General features: G+C 45.5%; 1 protein-coding gene across 1 annotated transcript in view; it reads left to right on the plus strand.

Annotated features, from left to right (window-relative positions):
- LOC139405733 (protein ENTREP3-like) overlaps positions 1-19,428 on the plus strand; it is a 33,407-nt gene extending 13,979 nt beyond the window's left edge. The window contains exons 5-14 of the mRNA XM_071148158.1: positions 166-273; positions 436-596; positions 15,862-15,961; positions 16,130-16,202; positions 17,238-17,538; positions 17,634-17,968; positions 18,460-18,528; positions 18,621-18,802; positions 18,942-19,088; positions 19,177-19,428. Coding sequence (XP_071004259.1) covers positions 166-273; positions 436-596; positions 15,862-15,961; positions 16,130-16,202; positions 17,238-17,538; positions 17,634-17,968; positions 18,460-18,528; positions 18,621-18,802; positions 18,942-19,088; positions 19,177-19,428 — 1,728 coding nt within the window. The remainder of the gene's footprint in view (positions 1-165; positions 274-435; positions 597-15,861; positions 15,962-16,129; positions 16,203-17,237; positions 17,539-17,633; positions 17,969-18,459; positions 18,529-18,620; positions 18,803-18,941; positions 19,089-19,176) is intronic.
- The last annotated feature ends 3,071 nt before the right edge of the window (positions 19,429-22,499 follow it).

Consider the following 22,499-nt stretch of genomic DNA (forward strand, 5'->3'; position numbering starts at 1 on the left):
AATAGCCAAGGGAATTGATGCACGCTGCAGTATGTATAAATTATTACAAACAGTAACCTAACTGCCCTGGCCTCCTGACTTTGTGTTACGTGCTGATCTCCTCTTCTCTGTTCCAGGACCTGTTGTTCAGTGCTTGTGGTCTGAGTGTCCTCTTCTCTGTTCCAGGACCTGTTGTTCAGTGCTTGTGGTCTGAGTATTCTCTCTACCATCATCTGTACTCTCTCTACTGTCACCTGTAGTATACACATCTTCTCCCTGGACCTAGTGCACCTGGTGAGTCTACACACACACACACACACACACACACACACACACACACACACACACACACACACACACACACACACACACACACACACACACACACAGACAATATTTTCTTTATCCATCCCTTATGATTTCTCCCCTCCTCTATCTCTGTTTGTTTCTCTCTAGCTCGCCCCGCACCGCTCTCGCTCCGTCAACCCAGAATGCACCACTCCTCAGGACGCCTTCCTGACCAACATCATGGACTTTGAGGAGTTTGTCCCGCCCATCCCTCCGCCCCCCTACTACCCCCCTGAATACACCTGCAGCTCTGAGACAGACGCACAGAGGTAATAACACACACACAGGTAGCCTGCAGGTTAGAGCGTTGGGGTTGCTGGTTCGAATACCGGACCTGACAGGGTGATAAATATGTTGCTGTGCCCTTGCGCATTGCACCTAACCCTAATTGCTCCAGGGGCGCTGGACAATGGTGACCTTGGCTGTGACCCCACTCCCTGCGGGTGTCTCAGGGGGAGTTGGGATATGCAGGAAACACATTTGTTACAGTTTTTCTTAAATTGCTAACAAGCATTGGTCAATACTGAAGCCACTTTTTCAAAACTCTTCACACAGTCTGCATTACTGTCAAGAGAATTATGTTCTCAGTGTTCATAAACCCAATTGAATTAATTACTCAGCCTGAAACCCAGAATTTGTAGGAAACTGGTTGGAATGAATCAGACGGAGGCCCAGTTACAATAGTCAGATAATTTATTTACGAGAGAGCGCTGCCTATCATTTCCTGTACATTGGTCTATATACCTCACACTTCGTCATAAATGTCCCTCCTCCTCTCAGAAACAATGACAATATGGTTCACAAGTCTTCTCCTACTCACACGTTGTCTGCCACCTATTAAACAATCTACTACAAGCCCAAAGTTTCTCCCCTCCCTGGGTGGGGACAGAATGTCCTGTAAGGAACACAGTATTCCAGTCTGTCTGACGATAGCTCCATTTAGTTTCTCACTTACACCCTGCTTACATACTAAAAAGGAACAGAAAGTCCTTGTTCTAATTCTTGACTAAAACTACACACATAATAATTAGTTTTATGATTCTAATAAGTTTCATACAATCATACAGTGACAGGGTAGTATTCTGTTGGTTATAGTTCTATGTTAAATGTATACCTCATTTAGTAATTATTCATAAAATTCATAACAATTACCAACATGCATCTTGGCCAAACACTTAATCTCACCTCCAAAACTCAGTCAAACCACCAAAACACTTCATACATGTCTCAAAATAAGCTCGTTCAACCAGAACACTGGCAACAATTCTCAGTCAGAAAGCGTAGAGTACGTTGTCACTCATAACACACTGACCTAAATAACACTAACAGGGAGCATTACATAAATGAGGAACTTTTCTTTGAAGTTGAATGATTTTTCATTATAGAATTTGAATAACACCTTTTCACTTTATTGACTGTACTAAAGTTTATGTAACAAGAATGAATCAGAAATTTTGCAATTTGCTTCAATAACCTTAATTTTTTTCTATATCTTTGCATATATTAATTTACTTGTGAAAAATAAGAAGTTTAAACAAAAAACAAATACCAGAAATTCCAGGGTTGCAATAATAATTACAAAAAACCATCATCAACATGTCTAGTATAACACTCATACTGTACAGTACTGTGAGGGTTCTAGTTCTCATCAACATTTATATTATAACACTCATACTGTACAGTACTGTGAGGGTTCTAGTTCTCATCAACATTTATATTATAACACTCATACTGTACAGTACTGTGAGGGTTCTAGTTCTCATCAACATTTATATTATAACACTCATACTGTACAGTACTGTGAGGGTTCTAGTTCTCATCAACATTTATATTATAACACTCATACTGTACAGTACTGTGAGGGTTCTAGTTCTCATCAACATGTGTAGTATAACACTCATACTGTACAGTACTGTGAGGGTTCTAGTTCTCATCAACATGTCTAGTATAACACTCATACTGTACAGTACTGTGAGGGTTCTAGTTCTCATCAACATGTCTAGTATAACACTCATACTGTACAGTACTGTGAGGGTTCTAGTTCTCACCAACATTTATATTATAACACTCATACTGTACAGTACTGTGAGGGTTCTAGTTCTCATCAACATGTATAATTACTCATACTGTACAGTACTGTGAGGGTTCTAGTTCTCATCAACATGTCTATTATAATCACTCATACTGTACAGCACTGTGAGGGTTCTAGTTCTCATCAACATGTCTATTATAATCACTCATACTGTACAGTACTGTGAGGGTTCTAGTTCTCATCAACATGTATATTATAACACTCATACTGTACAGTACTGTGAGGGTTCTAGTTCTCATCAACATGTATATTATAAAACTCATACTGCACAGTACTGTGAGGGTTCTAGTTCTCATCAACATGTATAGTATAACACTCATACTGTACAGTACTGTGAGGGTTCTAGTTCTCATCAACATGTATAATTACTCATACTGTACAGTACTGTGAGGGTTCTAGTTCTCATCAACATGTATAGTATAACACTCATACTGCACAGTACTGTGAGGGTTCTAGTTCTCATCAACATGTCTAGTATAACACTCATACTGTACAGTGCTTTGAGGGTTCTAGTTCTCATCAACATGTATAATTACTCATACTGTACAGTACTGTGAGGGTTCTAGTTCTCATCAACATGTCTAGTATAACACTCATACTGTACAGTACTGTGAGGGTTCTAGTTCTCATCAACATGTGTAGTATAACACTCATACTGTACAGTACTGTGAGGGTTCTAGTTCTCATCAACATTTATAGTAGAATCACTCGTACTGTACAGTACTGTGAGGGTTCTAGTTCTCATCAACATGTGTAGTATAACACTCATACTGTACAGTACTGTGAGGGTTCTAGTTCTCATCACCATGTCTAGTATAACACTCATACTGTACAGTACTGTGAGGGTTCTAGTTCTCATCAACATTTATATTATAACACTCATACTGTACAGTACTGTGAGGGTTCTAGTTCTCATCAACATGTCTAGTATAACACTCATACTGTACAGTACTGTGAGGGTTCTAGTTCTCATCAACATGTATAATTACTCATACTGTACAGTACTGTGAGGGTTCTAGTTCTCATCACCATGTCTAGTATAACACTCATACTGTACAGTACTGTGAGGGTTCTAGTTCTCATCAACATGTATAATATAATCACTCATACTGTACAGTACTGTGAGGGTTCTAGTTCTCATCAACATGTCTATTATAATCACTCATACTGTACAGTACTGTGAGGGTTCTAGTTCTCATCAACATGTATATTATAACACTCATACTGTACAGTACTGTGAGGGTTCTAGTTCTCATCAACATGTATATTATAAAACTCATACTGCACAGTACTGTGAGGGTTCTAGTTCTCATCAACATGTATAGTATAACACTCATACTGTACAGTACTGTGAGGGTTCTAGTTCTCATCAACATGTATAATTACTCATACTGTACAGTACTGTGAGGGTTCTAGTTCTCATCAACATGTATAGTATAACACTCATACTGCACAGTACTGTGAGGGTTCTAGTTCTCATCAACATGTCTAGTATAACACTCATACTGTACAGTGCTTTGAGGGTTCTAGTTCTCATCAACATGTATAATTACTCATACTGTACAGTACTGTGAGGGTTCTAGTTCTCATCAACATGTCTAGTATAACACTCATACTGTACAGTACTGTGAGGGTTCTAGTTCTCATCAACATGTGTAGTATAACACTCATACTGTACAGTACTGTGAGGGTTCTAGTTCTCATCAACATTTATAGTAGAATCACTCGTACTGTACAGTACTGTGAGGGTTCTAGTTCTCATCAACATGTGTAGTATAACACTCATACTGTACAGTACTGTGAGGGTTCTAGTTCTCATCAACATGTATAGTATAACACTCATACTGTACAGTACTGTGAGGGTTCTAGTTCTCATCAACATGTCTAGTATAACACTCATACTGTACAGTACTGTGAGGGTTCTAGTTCTCATCAACATGTATAGTATAACACTCATACTGTACAGTACTGTGAGGGTTCTAGTTCTCATCAACATGTATAATTACTCATACTGTACAGTACTGTGAGGGTTATAGTTCTCATCACCATGTCTAGTATAACACTCATACTGTACAGTACTGTGAGGGTTCTAGTTCTCATCAACATGTATAGTATAACACTCATACTGTACAGTACTGTGAGGGTTCTAGTTCTCATCAACATTTATAGTAGAATCACTCGTACTGTACAGTACTGTGAGGGTTCTAGTTCTCATCAACATGTCTAGTATAACACTCATACTGTACAGTACTGTGAGGGTTCTAGTTCTCATCAACATGTATATTATAACACTCATACTGTACAGTACTGTGAGGGTTCTAGTTCTCATCAACATGTATAGTATAACGCTCATACTGTACAGTACTGTGAGGGTTCTAGTTCTCATCAACATGTATATTATAACACTCATACTGTACAGTACTTAGAGGGTTCTAGTTCTCATCAACATTTATAGTAGAATCACTCGTACTGTACAGTACTGTGAGGGTTCTAGTTCTCATCAACATGTCTTGTATAATACTCATACTGTACAGTACTGTGAGGGTTCTAGTTCTCATCAACATGTATATTATAACACTCATACTGCACAGTACTGTGAGGGTTCTAGTTCTCATCAACATGTATAATATAATCACTCATACTGTACAGTACTGTGAGGGTTCTAGTTCTCATCAACATGTATAGTATAACACTCATACTGTACAGTACTGTGAGGGTTCTAGTTCTCATCAACATGTATAATTACTCATACTGTACAGTACTGTGAGGGTTCTAGTTCTCATCAACATGTATAGTATAACAGTCATACTGCACAGTACTGTGAGGGTTCTAGTTCTCATCAACATGTTTAGTATAACACTCATACTGTACAGTGCTTTGAGGGTTCTAGTTCTCATCAACATGTATAATTACTCATACTGTACAGTACTGTGAGGGTTCTAGTTCTCATCAACACGTCTAGTATAACACTCATACTGTACAGTACTGTGAGGGTTCTAGTTCTCATCAACATGTGTAGTATAACACTCATACTGTACAGTACTCTGAGGGTTCTAGTTCTCATCAACATTTATAGTAGAATCACTCGTACTGTACAGTACTGTGAGGGTTCTAGTTCTCATCAACATGTGTAGTATAACACTCATACTGTACAGTACTGTGAGGGTTCTAGTTCTCATCAACATGTCTAGTATAACACTCATACTGTACGGTACTGTGAGGGTTCTAGTTCTCATCAACATGTATAGTATAACACTCAAACTGTACAGTACTGTGAGGGTTCTAGTTCTCATCAACATGTCTAGTATAACACTCATACTGTACAGTACTGTGAGGGTTCTAGTTCTCATCAACATGTATAGTATAACACTCATACTGTACAGTACTGTGAGGGTTCTAGTTCTCATCAACATGTATAATTACTCATACTGTACAGTACTGTGAGGGTTCTAGTTCTCATCACCATGTCTAGTATAACACTCATACTGTACAGTACTGTGAGGGTTCTAGTTCTCATCAACATGTCTAGTATAACACTCATACTGTACAGTACTGTGAGGGTTCTAGTTCTCATCAACATGTCTAGTATAACACTCATACTCTACAGTACTGTGAGGGTTCTAGTTCTCATCAACATGTATAGTATAACACTCATACTGTACAGTACTGTAAGGGTTCTAGTTCTCATCAACATTTATAGTAGAATCACTCGTACTGTACAGTACTGTGAGGGTTCTAGTTCTCATCAACATGTCTAGTATAACACTCATACTGTACAGTACTGTGAGGGTTCTAGTTCTCATTGACATGTCTAGTATAACACTCATACTGTACAGTACTGCGAGGGTTCTAGTTCTCATCAACATGTATAGTATAACACTCATACTGTACAGTACTGTGAGGGTTCTAGTTCTCATCAACATGTATATTATAACACTCATACTGTACAGTACTTAGAGGGTTCTAGTTCTCATCAACATTTATAGTAGAATCACTCGTACTGTACAGTACTGTGAGGGTTCTAGTTCTCATCAACATGTCTAGTATAACACTCATACTGTACAGTACTGTGAGGGTTCTAGTTCTCATCAACATGTCTAGTATAACACTCATACTGTACAGTACTGTGAGGGTTCTAGTTCTCATCAACATGTCTAGTATAACACTCATACTGTACAGTACTGTGAGGGTTCTAGTTCTCATCAACATGTATAGTATAACACTCATACTGTACAGTACTGTGAGGGTTCTAGTTCTCATCAACATGTATATTATAACACTCATACTGTACAGTACTTAGAGGGTTCTAGTTCTCATCAACATTTATAGTAGAATCACTCGTACTGTACAGTACTGTGAGGGTTCTAGTTCTCATCAACATGTCTAGTATAACACTCATACTGTACAGTACTGTGAGGGTTCTAGTTCTCATCAACATGTATAATTACTCATACTGTACAGTACTGTGAGGGTTCTAGTTCTCATCACCATGTCTAGTATAACACTCATACTGTACAGTACTGTGAGGGTTCTAGTTCTCATCAACATGTCTAGTATAACACTCATACTGTACAGTACTGTGAGGGTTCTAGTTCTCATCAACATGTCTAGTATAACACTCATACTGTACAGTACTGTGAGGGTTCTAGTTCTCATCAACATGTATAGTATAACACTCATACTGTACAGTACTGTAAGGGTTCTAGTTCTCATCAACATTTATAGTAGAATCACTCGTACTGTACAGTACTGTGAGGGTTCTAGTTCTCATCAACATGTCTAGTATAACACTCATACTGTACAGTACTGTGAGGGTTCTAGTTCTCATCAACATGTATAATTACTCATACTGTACAGTACTGTGAGGGTTCTAGTTCTCATCACCATGTCTAGTATAACACTCATACTGTACAGTACTGTGAGGGTTCTAGTTCTCATCAACATGTCTAGTATAACACTCATACTGTACAGTACTGTGAGGGTTCTAGTTCTCATCAACATGTCTAGTATAACACTCATACTGTACAGTACTGTGAGGGTTCTAGTTCTCATCAACATGTATAGTATAACACTCATACTGTACAGTACTGTAAGGGTTCTAGTTCTCATCAACATTTATAGTAGAATCACTCGTACTGTACAGTACTGTGAGGGTTCTAGTTCTCATCAACATGTCTAGTATAACACTCATACTGTACAGTACTGTGAGGGTTCTAGTTCTCATCAACATGTCTAGTATAACACTCATACTGTACAGTACTGTGAGGGTTCTAGTTCTCATCAACATGTCTAGTATAACACTCATACTGTACAGTACTGTGAGGGTTCTAGTTCTCATCAACATGTATATTATAACACTCATACTGTACAGTACTTAGAGGGTTCTAGTTCTCATCAACATTTATAGTAGAATCACTCGTACTGTACAGTACTGTGAGGGTTCTAGTTCTCATCAACATGTCTAGTATAACACTCATACTGTACAGTACTGTGAGGGTTCTAGTTCTCATCAACATGTCTTGTATAATACTCATACTGTACAGTACTGTGAGGGTTCTAGTTCTCATCAACATGTCTAGTAGAATCACTCGTACTGTACAGTACTGTGAGGGATCTAGTTCTCCCTCTCTCCTGTATTTGGCCACAAGTTCTCATCAACATCACATCTTATGTCGTCTCTGGCGATGCATCTTGGAAAGTATCTTCTGGAATGTCTAATCCAACCCTGCCCTGAGAAACCTGAGAAGTGTAAACTTCTGGCAGTCTTCAGGAGAAGTGTCTCCTTACCCCTGGCAGTCTTCAGGAGAAGTGTCTCCACACCCTGCCAGTCTTCAGGAGAAGTGTCTCCTTACCCCTGGCAGTCTTCAGGAGAAGTGTCTCCACACCCTGGCAGTCTTCAGGAGAAGTGTCTCCACACCCTGCCAGTCTTCAGGAGAAGTGTCTCCACACCCGAGCAAGTCTTCAGAAGGTGTCTCCACACCCTTCCAGTCTTCAGGAGAAGTGTCTCCACACCCTGGAAGTCTTCAGGAGAAGTGGCTCCACACCCTGCCAGTCTTCAGGAGAAGTGTCTCCACACCCTGCCAGTCTTCAGGAGAAGTGTCTCCACACCCTTCCAGTCTTCAGGAGAAGTGTCTCCACACCCTGCCAGTCTTCAGGAGAAGTGTCTCCACACCCTGTCAGTCTTCAGGAGAAGTGTCTCCACACCCTGCCAGTCTTCAGGAGAAGTGTCTCCACACCCTGCCAGTCTTCAGGAGAAGTGTCTCCACACCCTGCCAGTCTTCAGGAGAAGTGTCTCCACACCCTGCCAGTCTTCAGGAGAAGTGTCTCCACACCCTGTCAGTCTTCAGGAGAAGTGTCTCCACACCCTTCCAGTCTTCAGGAGAAGTGTCTCCACACCCTGCCAGTCTTCAGGAGAAGTGTCTCCACACCCTGCCAGTCTTCAGGAGAAGTGTATCCACACCCTGCCAGTCTTCAGGAGAAGTGTCTCCACACCCTTCCAGTCTTCAGGAGAAGTGTCTCCACACCCTGGCAGTCTTCAGGAGAAGTGTCTCCACACCGTGGCAGTCTTCAGGAGAAGTGTCTCCACACCCTGGCAGTCTTCAGGAGAAGTGTCTCCACACCCTGGCAGTCTTCAGGAGAAGTGTCTCCACACCCTGGCAGTCTTAAATAAAATAGATGGAAAATAAATAAAAACATGTATTGAACAGACATCTTACCTGGACATATTGATACCGGAGTTCTCTCACAGGTTCACCGTTTCTCTCAAAGGGTACAACTGCTTCCTCCTTATTTAATGTTCCTCTGGGACTCTGGCCATTGTCGTTGTGCTGACCGTATTCACATTCCCTAAAGTGATAATCTGCCAGGACTCTGGCCATTGTCGTTGTGCTGACCGTATTCACATTCCCTAAAGTGATAGTCTGCCAGGACTCTGGCCACTGTCGTTGTGCTGACCGTATTCACATTCCCTAAAGTGATAGTCTGCCAGGACTCTGGCCATTGTCGTTGTGCTGACCGTATTCACATTCCCTAAAGTGATAGTCTGCCAGGACTCTGGCCATTGTCGTTGTGCTGACCGTATTCACATTCCCTAAAGTGATAGTCTGCCAGGACTCTGGCCATTGTCGTTGTGCTGACCGTATTCACATTCCCTAAAGTGATAGTCTGCCAGGACTCTGGCCATTGTCGTTGTGCTGACCGTATTCACATTCCCTAAAGTGATAGTCTGCCAGGACTCTGGCCATTGTCGTTGTGCTGACCGTATTCACATTCCCAACAGTGATAGTGATAGTCCCCCACCAACCTGTCTCCCTGCCACTCTTCTTTCCCCACCAACCTGTCTCCCTGCCACTATTCTGCCCCACCAACCTGTCTCCCTGCCACTCTTCTGCCCCACCAACCTGTCTCCCTGCCACTCTTCTTTCCCCACCAACCAGTCTCCCTCTCCCTGCCACTCTCATTTCCCCACCAACCTGTCTCCCTGCCACTCTTCTTTCCCCACCAACCTGTCTCCCTGCCACTCTTCTTTCCCCACCAACCTGTCTCCCTCTCCCTGCCACTCTTCTTTCCCCACCAAACTGTCTCCCTGCCACTCTTCTTTCCCCACCAACCTGTCTAAATCAAATCAAATCAAATCAAATTTTATTTGTCACATACACATGGTTAGCAGATGTTAATGCGAGTGTAGCGAAATGCTTGTGCTTTTAGTTCCGACAATGCAGTAATAACAAGTAATCTAACTAACAATTCCAAAACTACTGTCTTGTACACAGTGTAAGGGGATAAAGAATATGTACATAAGGATATATGAATGAGTGATGGTACAGAGCAGCATAGGCAAGATACAGTAGATGGTATCGAGTACAGTATGTACAAATGAGATGAGTATGTAAACAAAGTGGCATAGTATAAAGTGGCATAGTGAGACATGTATTACATAAGGATACCGTCGATGATATAGAGTACAGTATATACGTATGCATATGAGATGAATAATGTAGGGTAAGTAACATTTATATAAGGTAGCATTGTTTAAAGTGGCTAGTGATATATTTACATCATTTCCCATCAATTCCCATTATTAAAGTGGCTGGAGTTGAGTCAGTGTCAGTGTGTTGGCAGCAGCCACTCAGTGTTAGTGGTGGCTGTTTAACAGTCTGATGGCCTTGAGATAGAAGCTGTTTTTCAGTCTCTCGGTCCCAGCTTTGATGCACCTGTACTGACCTCACCTTCTGGATGATAGCGGGGTGAACAGGCAGTGGCTCGGGTGGTTGATGTCCTTGATGATCTTTATGGCCTTCCTGTGACATCGGGTGGTGTAGGTGTCCTGGAGGGCAGGTAGTTTGCCCCCGGTGATGCGTTGTGCAGACCTCACTACCCTCTGGAGAGCCTTACGGTTGAGGGCGGTGCAGTTGCCATACCAGGCGGTGATACAGCCCGCCAGGATGCTCTCGATTGTGCATCTGTAGAAGTTTGTGAGTGCTTTTGGTGACAAGCCGAATTTCTTCAGCCTCCTGAGGTTGAAGAGGCGCTGCTGCGCCTTCTTCACGATGCTGTCTGTGTGAGTGGACCAATTCAGTTTGTCTGTGATGTGTATGCCGAGGAACTTAAAACTTGCTACCCTCTCCACTACTGTTCCATCGATGAGGATAGGGGGGTGTTCCCTCTGCTGTTTCCTGAAGTCCACAATCATCTCCTTAGTTTTGTTGACGTTGAGTGTGAGGTTATTTTCCTGACACCACACTCCGAGGGCCCTCACCTCCTCCCTGTAGGCCGTCTCGTCGTTGTTGGTAATCAAGCCTACCACTGTTGTGTCGTCCGCAAACTTGATGATTGAGTTGGAGGCACGCAGTCGTGGGTGAACAGGGAGTACAGGAGAGGGCTCAGAACGCACCCTTGTGGGGCCCCAGTGTTGAGGATCAGCGGGGAGGAGATGTTGTTGCCTACCCTCACCACCTGGGGGCGGCCCGTCAGGAAGTCCAGAACCCAGTTGCACAGGGCGGGGTCGAGACCCAGGGTCTCGAGCTTGATGACGAGCTTGGAGGGTACTATGGTGTTGAATGCCGAGCTGTAGTCGATGAACAGCATTCTCACATAGGTATTCCTCTTGTCCAGATGGGTTAGGGCAGTGTGCAGTGTGGTTGAGATTGCATCGTCTGTGGACCTATTTGGGCGGTAAGCAAATTGGAGTGGGTCTAGGGTGTCAGGTAGGGTGGAGGTGATATGGTCCTTGACTAGTCTCTCAAAGCACTTCATGATGACGGATGTGAGTGCTACGGGGCGGTAGTCGTTTAGCTCAGTTACCTTAGCTTTCTTGGGAACAGGAACAATGGTGGCCCTCTTGAAGCATGTGGGAACAGCAGACTGGTATAGGGATTGATTGAATATGTCCGTAAACACACCGGCCAGCTGGTCTGCGCATGCTCTGAGGGCGCGGCTGGGGATGCCGTCTGGGCCTGCAGCCTTGCGAGGGTTAACACGTTTAAATGTCTTACTCACCTCGGCTGCAGTGAAGGAGAGACCGCATGTTTTCGTTGCAGGCCGTGTCAGTGGCACTGTATTGTCCTCAAAGCGGGCAAAAAAGTTATTTAGTCTGCCTGGGAGCAAGACATCCTGGTCCGTGACTGGGCTGGATTTCTTCCTGTAGTCCGTGATTGACTGTAGACCCTGCCACATGCCTCTTGTGTCTGAGCCGTTGAATTGAGATTCTACTTTGTCTCTGTACTGGCGCTTAGCTTGTTTGATAGCCTTGCGGAGGGAATAGCTGCACTGTTTGTATTCGGTCATGTTACCAGACACCTTGCCCTGATTAAAAGCAGTGGTTCGCGCTTTCAGTTTCACACGAATGCTGCCATCAATCCACGGTTTCTGGTTAGGGAATCTTTTAATCGTTGCTATGGGAACGACATCTTCAACGCACGTTCTAATGAACTCGCACACCGAATCAGCGTATTCGTCAATGTTGTTATCTGACGCAATACGAAACATCTCCCAGTCCACGTGATGGAAGCAGTCTTGGAGTGTGGAGTCAGCTTGGTCGGACCAGCGTTGGACAGACCTCAGCGTGGGAGCCTCTTGTTTTAGTTTCTGTCTGTAGGCAGGGATCAACAAAATGGAGTCGTGGTCAGCTTTTCCGAAAGGGGGGCGGGGCAGGGCCTTATATGCGTCGCGGAAGTTAGAGTAACAATGATCCAAGGTCTTTCCTCCCCTGGTTGCGCAATCGATATGCTGATAAAATTTGGGGAGTCTTGTTTTCAGATTAGCCTTGTTAAAATCCCCAGCTACAATGAATGCAGCCTCCGGATAAATCGTTTCCAGTTTGCAGAGAGTTAAATAAAGTTCGTTCAGAGCCATCGATGTGTCTGCTTGGGGGGGATATATACGGCTGTGATTATAATCGAAGAGAATTCTCTTGGTAGATAATGCGGTCTACATTTGATTGTGAGGAATTCTAAATCAGGTGAACAGAAGGATTTGAGTTCCTGTATGTTTCTTTCATCACACCATGTCACGTTGGCCATGAGGCATACGCCCCCGCCCCTCTTCTTACCAGAAAGATGTTTGTTTCTGTCAGCGCGATGTGTGGAGAAACCCGTTGGCTGCACCGCTTCGGATAGAGTCTCTCCAGTGAGCCATGTTTCAGTGAAGCAAAGGACGTTACAGTCTCTGATGTCCCTCTGGAATGCTACCCTTGCTCGGATTTCACACGTAAAAAAACAAAAAACTGCATAGTTTCCTAGGAACGCGAAGCGAGGCGGCCATCTCTGTCGGCGCCGGAAGTAGTTGAGCCGCTCTTCTTTTACGAACCAGTCTCTCTCCCCGTCACTCTTCTTTCCCCACCAACCTGTCTCCCTGCCACTCTTCTTTCCCCACCAACCTGTCTCCCTCTCCCTGCCACTCTTCTTTCCCCACCAACCTGTCTCCCTGCAACTCTTCTTTCCCCACCAACCTGTCTCCCTGCCACTCTTCTTTCCCCACCAACCTGTCTTCCTGACACTCTTCTTTCCCCACCAACCTGTCTCCCTGCCACTCTTCTTTCCCCACCAACCTGTCTCCCTCCCCCTGCCACTCTTATTTCCCCACCAACCTGTCTCCCTCCCCCTGACACTCTTCTTTCCCCACCAACCTGTCTCCCTGCCACTCTTCTTTCCCCACCAACCTGTCTTCCTCTCCCTGCCACTCTTCTTTCCCCACCAACCTGTCTCCCTGCCACTCTTCTTTCCCCACCAACCTGTCTTCCTCTCCCTGCCACTCTTCTTTCCCCACCAACCTGTCTTCCTCTCCCTGCCACTCTTCTTTCCCCACCAACCTGTCTTCCTGCCACTCTTCTTTCCCCACCAACCTGTCTCCCTGCCGCTCTTTTTTCCCCACCAACCTGCCTCCCTCTCCCTGACACTCTTCTTTCCCCACCAACCTGTCTCCCTCTCCCTGCCACTCTTCTTTCCCCACCAACCTGTCTCCCTGCCACTCTTCTGCCCCACCAACCTGTCTCCCTCTCCCTGCCACTCTTCTTTCCCCACCAACCTGTCTCACTCTCCCTGCCACTCATCTTTCCCCACCAACCTGTCTCCCTCTCCCTGCTGCTCTTCTTTCCCCACCAACCTGTTCCCTCTCCCTGCTGCTCTTCTTTCCCCACCAACCTGTCTCCCTGCCACTCTTCTTTCCCCACCAACCTGTCTCCCTGCCACTCTTCTTTCCCCACCAACCTGTCTCCCTGCCGCTCTTCTTTCCCCACCAACCTGTCTCCCCGTCACTCTTCTTTCCCCACCAACCTGTCTCCCTGCCGCTCTTCTTTCCCCACCAACCTGTCTCAGTGCCGCTCTTCTTTCCCCACCAACCTGTCTCCCCGTCACTCTTCTTTCCCCACCAACCTGTCTCCCTCTCCCCGTCACTCTTCTTTCCCCACCAACCTGTCTCCCTGCCAATCTTCTTTCCCCACCAACCTGTCTCCCTCTACCCGTCACTCTTCTTTCCCCACCAACCTGTCTCCCTCTCCCCGTCACTCTTCTTTCCCCACCAACCTGTCTCCCTGCCAATCTTCTTTCCCCACCAACCTGTCTCCCTCTACCCGTCACTCTTCTTTCCCCACCAACCTGTCTCCCTCTACCCGTCACTCTTCTTTCCCCACCAACCTGTCTCCCTCTCCCTGCCACTCTTCTTTCCCCACCAACCTGTCTCCCTCTCCCCGTCACTCTTCTTTCCCCACCAACCTGTCTCCCTCTCCCCGTCACTCTTCTTTCCCCACCAACCTGTCTCCCTGTCACTCTTCTTTCCCCACCAACCTGTCTCCCCGTCACTCTTCTTTCCCCACCAACCTGTCTCCCTCTCCCCGTCACTCTTCTTTCCCCACCAACCTGTCTCCCTGCCACTCTTCTTTCCCCACCAACCTGTCTCCCTCTCCCCGTCACTCTTCTTTCCCCACTAACCTGTCTCCCTCTCCCTGCCACTCTTCTTTCCCCACCAACCTGTCTCCCTCTCCCCGTCACTCTTCTTTCCCCACCAACCTGTCTCCCTCTCCCTGCCACTCTTCTTTCCCCACCAACCTGTCTCCCTCCCCCTGACACTCTTCTTTCCCCACCAACCTGTCTCCCTGCCACTCTTCTTTCCCCACCAACCTGTCTCCCTCTCCCTGCCACTCTTCTTTCCCCACCAACCTGTCTCCCTCTCCCCGTCACTCTTCTTTCCCCACCAACCTGTCTCCCTCTCCCTGCCACTCTTCTTTCCCCACCAACCTGTCTCCCTCTCCCTGCCACTCTTTTTTCCCCACCAACCTGTCTCCCTGCTGCTCTTCTTTCCCCACCAACCTGTCTCCCTGCTGCTCTTCTTTCCCCACCAACCTGTCTTTCTTCATCCATGTTTCCATGTTTGTTCCAAACTAAATCATTCCGAAGCCGTCCTCTTTTGTCTGTTTGGTAGCGAGACTAAAAACAGGACCCTTGGGTCGGCTTTCAGCTGAAATTGCAATCAGCTGTGTTTGGAATTATTAAATATTCTGCTGAGTTTTTCTGTTTCAATCTGGTTACTGCAGAAATGCACGGCTTTTGCCATCATTCTGTTTTGAATGTGTTTAACACATTTTGGAAACAGTGTGTTAGCATTTGAAAACATGTGCTGCAAGTATATAGTTTTACAGGTGGTGGAGTATGAATGAGAAAAGAGTTCATGGATGTTGGAGAATGTGGTCATTGATGCATTTTGTGTGAAAGCAATGAACCATTATTCACAGTTTGGTCCAAATACATTTCTGTGTCGCTGACTGTGTGAAGAGGTTTGACAATGTGACTTCAGTTTTGACCGATGCATGTTAGCAATTGGGGAAAAAACTGTAAACACTTGTGTGTAACAGGACAAATATATATTATTATTACACACACACTCTGGCATTTGTAAATAGACAATATAATCAGTCTTCATTGTTTGTCTGTGTGTCTATATGTCCTCAGTATCACCTATAACGGGTCGATGGAGAGTCCAGTTCCTCTGTACCCCACTGACTGTCCCCCTCCTTACGAATTAGTGATGGGACAGAGAGCAGCTAGCCAGGTCAGTGGGGGAATCTGGACATGTTTGCTGGTATGTGTGTGTGTGTGAAATAGAGAGAGAGAACGTGCTAAGCAGGAATACAGGACAATTGTCTCTGTGTGTGTTTGTTTGTGTGTGCATGCGGGTGTGTGTGTCTATTAAACACATGTGCTGTGTGGTTGTCTTTAGGCCACAGTGTTTGACAGCCATGGGAATGAGCTGTCTGGAGAGAGGGCCACATCCACTGCCTTCAGCGGAGAAGGTCAGAGTCACACATGCTACATTCTGTTCACTTCAGCTCTGTTATTCATGTTTTTACCAGTCTGGTATTGAAAGGAGAGTTTCCATGAAGGGCCCATTTACTCTGGTTCTTTACCTACAGTTGAAGTCAGAAGTTGACATACACCTTAGCCAAATACATTTAAACTCGTTTTTTCACAGTTCCTGACATTTAATCCCAGTAAAAAAAGAAATCTGAGGTCTTGGCTGATTTCTTTTGATTTTCCCATGATGTCAAGCAAAGAGGCACTGAGTTTGAAGGTTGAAATACATCCACAGGGGGCCTCACGGGTGACGCAGTGGTCTAGGGCTCTGCATCGCAGTGCTAGCTGTGCCACCAGAGACTCTGGGTTCGCGCCCAGGCTCTGTCGCAGCCGGCCGCGACCGGGAGGTCTGTGGGGCGACGCACAATTGGCCTAGCGTCGTCCGGGTTAGGGAGGGTTTGGCTGGTAAGGATATCCTTGTCTCATCATGCACCAGCGACTCCTGTGGCAGGCCAGGCGCAGTGCACGCTAACCAGGTCGCCAGGTGCACGGTGTTTCCTCCGACACATTGGTGCGGCTGGCTTCCGGGTTGGATGCATGCTGTGTTAAGAAGCAGTGCGGCTTGGTTGGGTTGTGTTTCGGAGGATGCATGGCTTTCAATTGAGAAGCTTCTAAAAGCCATGACATAATTTTCTGGAATTTTCCAAGTTGTTTAAAGGCACAGTCTACTTAGTTTATGTAAGCTTCTGACCCACTGGAATTGTGAAATAATCTGTGAATTATAAGTGAAATAATCTGTCTATACAACTGTTGGAAAAATTACTTGTGTCATGTCATGCACAAAGTAGATGTTCTAATCGACTTGCCAAAACTATAGTTTGATAACCATACATTTGTGGAGAGGTTGAAAAACAAGTTTTAATGACTCCAACCTAAGTGTATGTAAACTTCCAACTTCAACAGGCAACACTGCCAATTCATAAATTTAGCCTAATATAAACAAGTAAATGAACCGTCTCCCTCCCTCCCTCCAGTCTCCATGGACAGTGGTTCTCTGTTGATGTCGGAGATCATTGATATCCCAGACGACTCCTCACCTTCAGAGGACTCCTGCCTCGTGGGGGTGGGGGTGAGGGCTAGGGGGGAGAGAGGGAGCACCGGGGGAGTGGACGGGGGAAAAGGAGGGGAGTATGTGAGTTTCCGTGCCCCCCCCCCCCAAACCCCGGAGAGTCCCCTGGTAGAGAGTCCCCTGGTGGGCCCCAGGGCCAGGCGATGCTACAGAGGAGAGAGGTCCAACTCCTGCTCCTCATCTAGCACTGCTACAGCTACATACAGGTAAATACAAGGACAATCACACACACAGTTCACAGGCACTTTCTTACAGCTCCTTCTCAAAAGAGAACAACACTCCCCCTCCCCCCTCTTTGCAGGTCTCCAGTGTTGAGGCGACAGGCTATGTTGGCCAGTAGTTGTTCCCAGTTGGAGCTGCTAGGGGGCGCCACCTCTCACCAGTGCTCCTCTATCCTAGAGAAACGAGTCGGGCCTTGCACCCCTTTACGACGCGGTTCCACCTCAGCAGCTCCTCCCACTTCCTCATCCTCAGCTGTCAATCAGCAGGGTGGTCAGGGCAACGGGGTACCCCTCCCCCTACAGCCGTTGTACCTGCGTCGTCAGGGCGGAAGGAGCGAGAGGGGGGATAGTGACGGGCTTCTGCCCCTAGTGAGGTCACACAGCGAGCCTGGCCTCAGCTCTTCTGCTGATACAGGTGGGTACACACACACACAACACACATGTACAGACATCCAGTGTTAGTGATTTACAACTCATACTATGAACACACTATATAACACACTATAACACACTACTCTCTCCTCTTTTCCCTCCCTCCCACTCTCCTCTCTCCATCCCTTTCTCCTCTCTCCCCTCACTCTCTTTCATCTGACCTCCCTCCCTCTCTCCCTCCCTCCCTCTCTCCTCTCTCTCTCCCTCCCTCTCCTCTCTCCATCCCTTTCTCCTCTCTCCTCTCCCTCTCTTTCCTCTGACCCCTCACTCTCTCCTCTTTGACTCCCTCACTCTCTCCTCTCTCCCTCCATCTCTCCTCTCTCCCCTCCCTATCTCCTCCCTCCCTCTCTCATCTCTCCCACCCTCTCTCTCTTCTCCCAGCTCCTTCTCTTCTCTCCCCTCCCTCTCTCCTTTCTCCCCTCACTCTCTCCTCTCTCCCTCCCTCTCTGCTCTCTCCCTCCCTCTCTACTCTAGTATACTTCAGTGGTGGCTCAGTGGGCAGTAAAGGAGTGAGGGAGGGCTCTCAGACCTCTACAGACACAGGTGAGAATCTAAAGGTTAGCGGTTAGAGAAGGCAGTGTTGACCACCTATGGGTTAGACACTACAGATTATAGTTTCTGTCTGTCTTCCCCAGGTCCGGCCTCCGAGGCATGCCTACTACCCCGCTCCTCTCTGGTGCCCCCCTCAGCCCTCCTCCCCAGGAAGGGCAGTGTGAAGGCAGCCACCATGGGGCACACCTTGCCCCTCTCCAAAGGCCCTGCCAACTCTCCCTTGCACCTGCCCAAAGAATGCAACCGCTCTCTTGGGGACCTCAAGGTGTGTAATGGCTGAAAAAGACTAATAACAGCAGCCATAAACTCTGCAAAGATACTTATATCTAGAAATGGACATATTGTATGTAGAAAGATTATGCCAGGTCCTCATTTCTCATCCTCTCTCCTTTCCTTCCTGTCAGGTGACGAGGGGGTTGGTGGCTCGCTTCCTGCAGCGCTCCAAACGGAACCTGGCGTCCGCCGCAGAGCATTCTGGGAACACGGGACAGGGTCAGAAAAGGAGAAGCGGGGTGGAGGGCAACGGGACAGGCCATCTCCCTTTAGAGCAGGTAACACACACTGACACATATAGACACATACAGTAAATACACTCACATACAGACACACACACTCACACTAGTGTCTGTCTGTCTCAAGGTGTTACGTAACTCCTGGGGGGCCAGCCAGGGAACCCACCCGCCATACCCTCATCACCGTGGTCACCACCACTCCCATAGCGACAGCCGCCACAACCGCCGTCATAGCAACCAACCCCCTGTGACGGAGGGGATCCACTTGCGCAGCTGCGGCGACTTAAGCTCCTCCTCCTCTGCGTCGCTATGGCGATTACTGACGGCCAACCCCCCTCACGGGTCATCAGGGACACTGTACACAGAGTCAGCCCTGTAAGAGGGGGAGGAGGGAGGAAAGATGGGGGGGGGGGGGGGGGGGAAGGAGAGGAGGCAGAAAGTGTACCCACACAGAGGAGAGTGGAGGCATGGTATGGTCTAATGAAGAAGAGATACAAAGGGGGGAGGAGAGGTGGAGGATGGTAGGATGAGTTGGACAGGGGAGAGGAAGGATGAAGGAACAGGCTACTGACATATCCTGATGGGCGTTGGAGGGAGTCAGCACTATGAGGAGGGAACAACTGGACCTTTGCTACAGCCTTGTTCCAATACTTTCAACATGCATCCTACCTCTTTCCCTTCCTCCTTCCCCTTGGAGCCCTCCTCTGCACCTGCGCCTGGCCTTCCTTTCCTGAACTTTGACCTCTCAACTAACCTCCTACCTTCAACCTCCACCTAGCCATACTGAAAACAACTCTATCTGTCCTCTCCAACTCTCTGGGATCTCTCTCTAACTTCAAGAGTAGAGAGGATGGAGAGAAGGAGTAGGATAATGAAGTTTCCCCTAGACTCTGAGCTATGGTCAGTTTAGTGTTTATCCTCCTAATGGTTAAGGTTAGGATCAGTGGAGCATAAGCTGATCCTAGATCTGTGTCTAAGGTAAACACTTTTCTGGAGCTGTGAACATCACTCTTACACGAACCGCATACACTCATTTAACAGCTCACTCTTTTTCAAAACTCAAATGTACGTTCATTTGTCCAGCTCTTCATCCGGAGCGAAATTCACTTTAAGTGTTCACGGAACTCACTTTTTTGTCTTCCACTCGTGAAATGGTTAACCTTCCTTTTCTCCTGATGAAACTGTAAAATGTACAGAAAAATGTACACTCGTTTTGCCCACTGACAGTGAAAGTTTAATGGCCTGCTAGTGTCGCCGTATGTTTACAAACTTACATCGTTATTATTTTAGTATTTTTTTTTTGTGGTTAATTTTCTTGAGGTAAAATCAACATGTAATCATCAACACCCCTTACCTAGTCCATCTCCAATCTGCCTTCAGAAGAAAGGTGCCTCAAACTCAAAGCTAACACACCATCTACCCCAAACTCAAAACTCACACACCATCTACCCCAAACTCAAAACTCACACACCATCTACCCCAAACTCAAAAATAACACACCATCAACCCCAAACTCAAAACTCACACACCATCTACCCCAAACTCAAAACTCACACACCATCTACCCCAAACTCAAAACTCACACACCATCTACCCCAAACTCAAAAATAACACACCATCAACCCCAAACTCAAAACTCACACACCATCTACCCCAAACTCAAAACTCACACACCATCTACCCCAAACTCAAAACTCACACACCATCTACCCCAAACTCAAAACTCACACACCATCTACCCCAAACTCAAAACTCACACACCATCTGCCCCAAACTCAAAGCTAACACACCATCAACCCCAAACTCAAAAATAACACACCATCAACCCCAAACTCAAAACTCACACACCATCAACCCCAAACTCAAAACTCACACACCATCAACCCCAAACTCAAAACTCACACACCATCAACCCCAAACTCAAAGCTAACACACCATCTACCCCAAACTCAAAGCTAACACACCATCAACCCCAAACTCAAAGCTAACACACCATCAACCCCAAACTCAAAACTGACTCTTATTACACCGGTCTAAGACATCATACTCCTAAACTCGGCATTTCCTGTCTCTGAGATGCCCTTGGACATAGCGATTTGATTTATATGTTATGGTACAACCCCCCATAATGTACTCCAAATGAAACAGGAGCCTTGTTCAAATACTACAACTTCCCTCCCTGTGTATCAAATCCTACAAAATAACCAACCTTCCCCTAAGAATGACTTTAGCTGCATGTTTTGGCAATGCTTCTTACTTTTCTCCCTTTCTCTCTCTCTCTTGCATCCAAAACCTAGTTGCTCTGAGCCTTTGGAAATGTGTTAATGTATAGTGAAGGGGATGGATCAATGTTGTGCTGTTGAACCCAGAGCCGTATATATACTGGGTTCTAACTAACTATCATCCATGAACTCTGTGATGTGTCTGGCTCTGGCTGAACGGTTATGTCTGATCAATTACACCTCAGTATGATTCCCAAAGCACTTAAGAGATTCTTGCAATAAATGTACAGATACGTTTGTATAGATGTTGGGGATCAGATATTCAGGATGATAGTTCCACCAAGACTTAGTGGGAACTATGAGAATCTGGATATTATAGTCTGATACTGGAGGTTGGACAACATAAAGCGTGCAGTATTCTTAGAGGACATACTGTCTGGATTGGAATAGAAAGCTGGCTAACCTCAACCCAGTCGGACAAGAGTTATACACTCAATGGCGATAGTTTTGAATATACACACAATTATGTATGTAACTGATTTAAACACAACACACAGGGACACCCACACACAGACACTCAAACACACACACACACACACACACACACACACACACACATACACACACTCAAACACACAGAAGCACTGAACTGTGTTAAAACTGTTGCTATAATTTCTACCTCCTATCTTGCACATTGTATAATTGTATGGCTTGAAGTGATAGAGCCTAACTGAATAAACATATTATTCTCTTCAAATATGATACATAAATGTTCTAATGCAAGAACTTTTAATGCAAGTAATGTATTTCAACATATTGAATAAATGATCCACAACATGAAAGTGTTCATGTGTGTAATGCGTTCAAAATGTGTAGATGGGTTAAACATTTTATAGAAATGCGCTATTCCATTTTATTCTATTCTTATGGAACCACAGATTTAATGTTGCATATTATATATTGTTTCATGTATTAGACTATTAAACCTCTAACTCATGCTTGGGTTAAACCTCTAACTTATGATTGGGTTAATGTTCATATTTTGTGGGCAGTTCCTTTCACCACAAAACTCTCGAAACATCAGACATGTCAGACATGCCATCTAAACTCCCCCTCTTCCGGATTTCTATTGGTTAGTCAGCCCGAAAGCCCATCCTGGTTCGATGGCGTTATCGAATCAAAAGGCTCGATGTCATATGAAGCCTTGTGGTCCCACGGCCCTACGATC

This window comes from Oncorhynchus clarkii, chromosome 3 (genome assembly GCF_045791955.1).
Source record: "Oncorhynchus clarkii lewisi isolate Uvic-CL-2024 chromosome 3, UVic_Ocla_1.0, whole genome shotgun sequence".
NCBI lineage: Eukaryota > Metazoa > Chordata > Actinopteri > Salmoniformes > Salmonidae > Oncorhynchus > Oncorhynchus clarkii.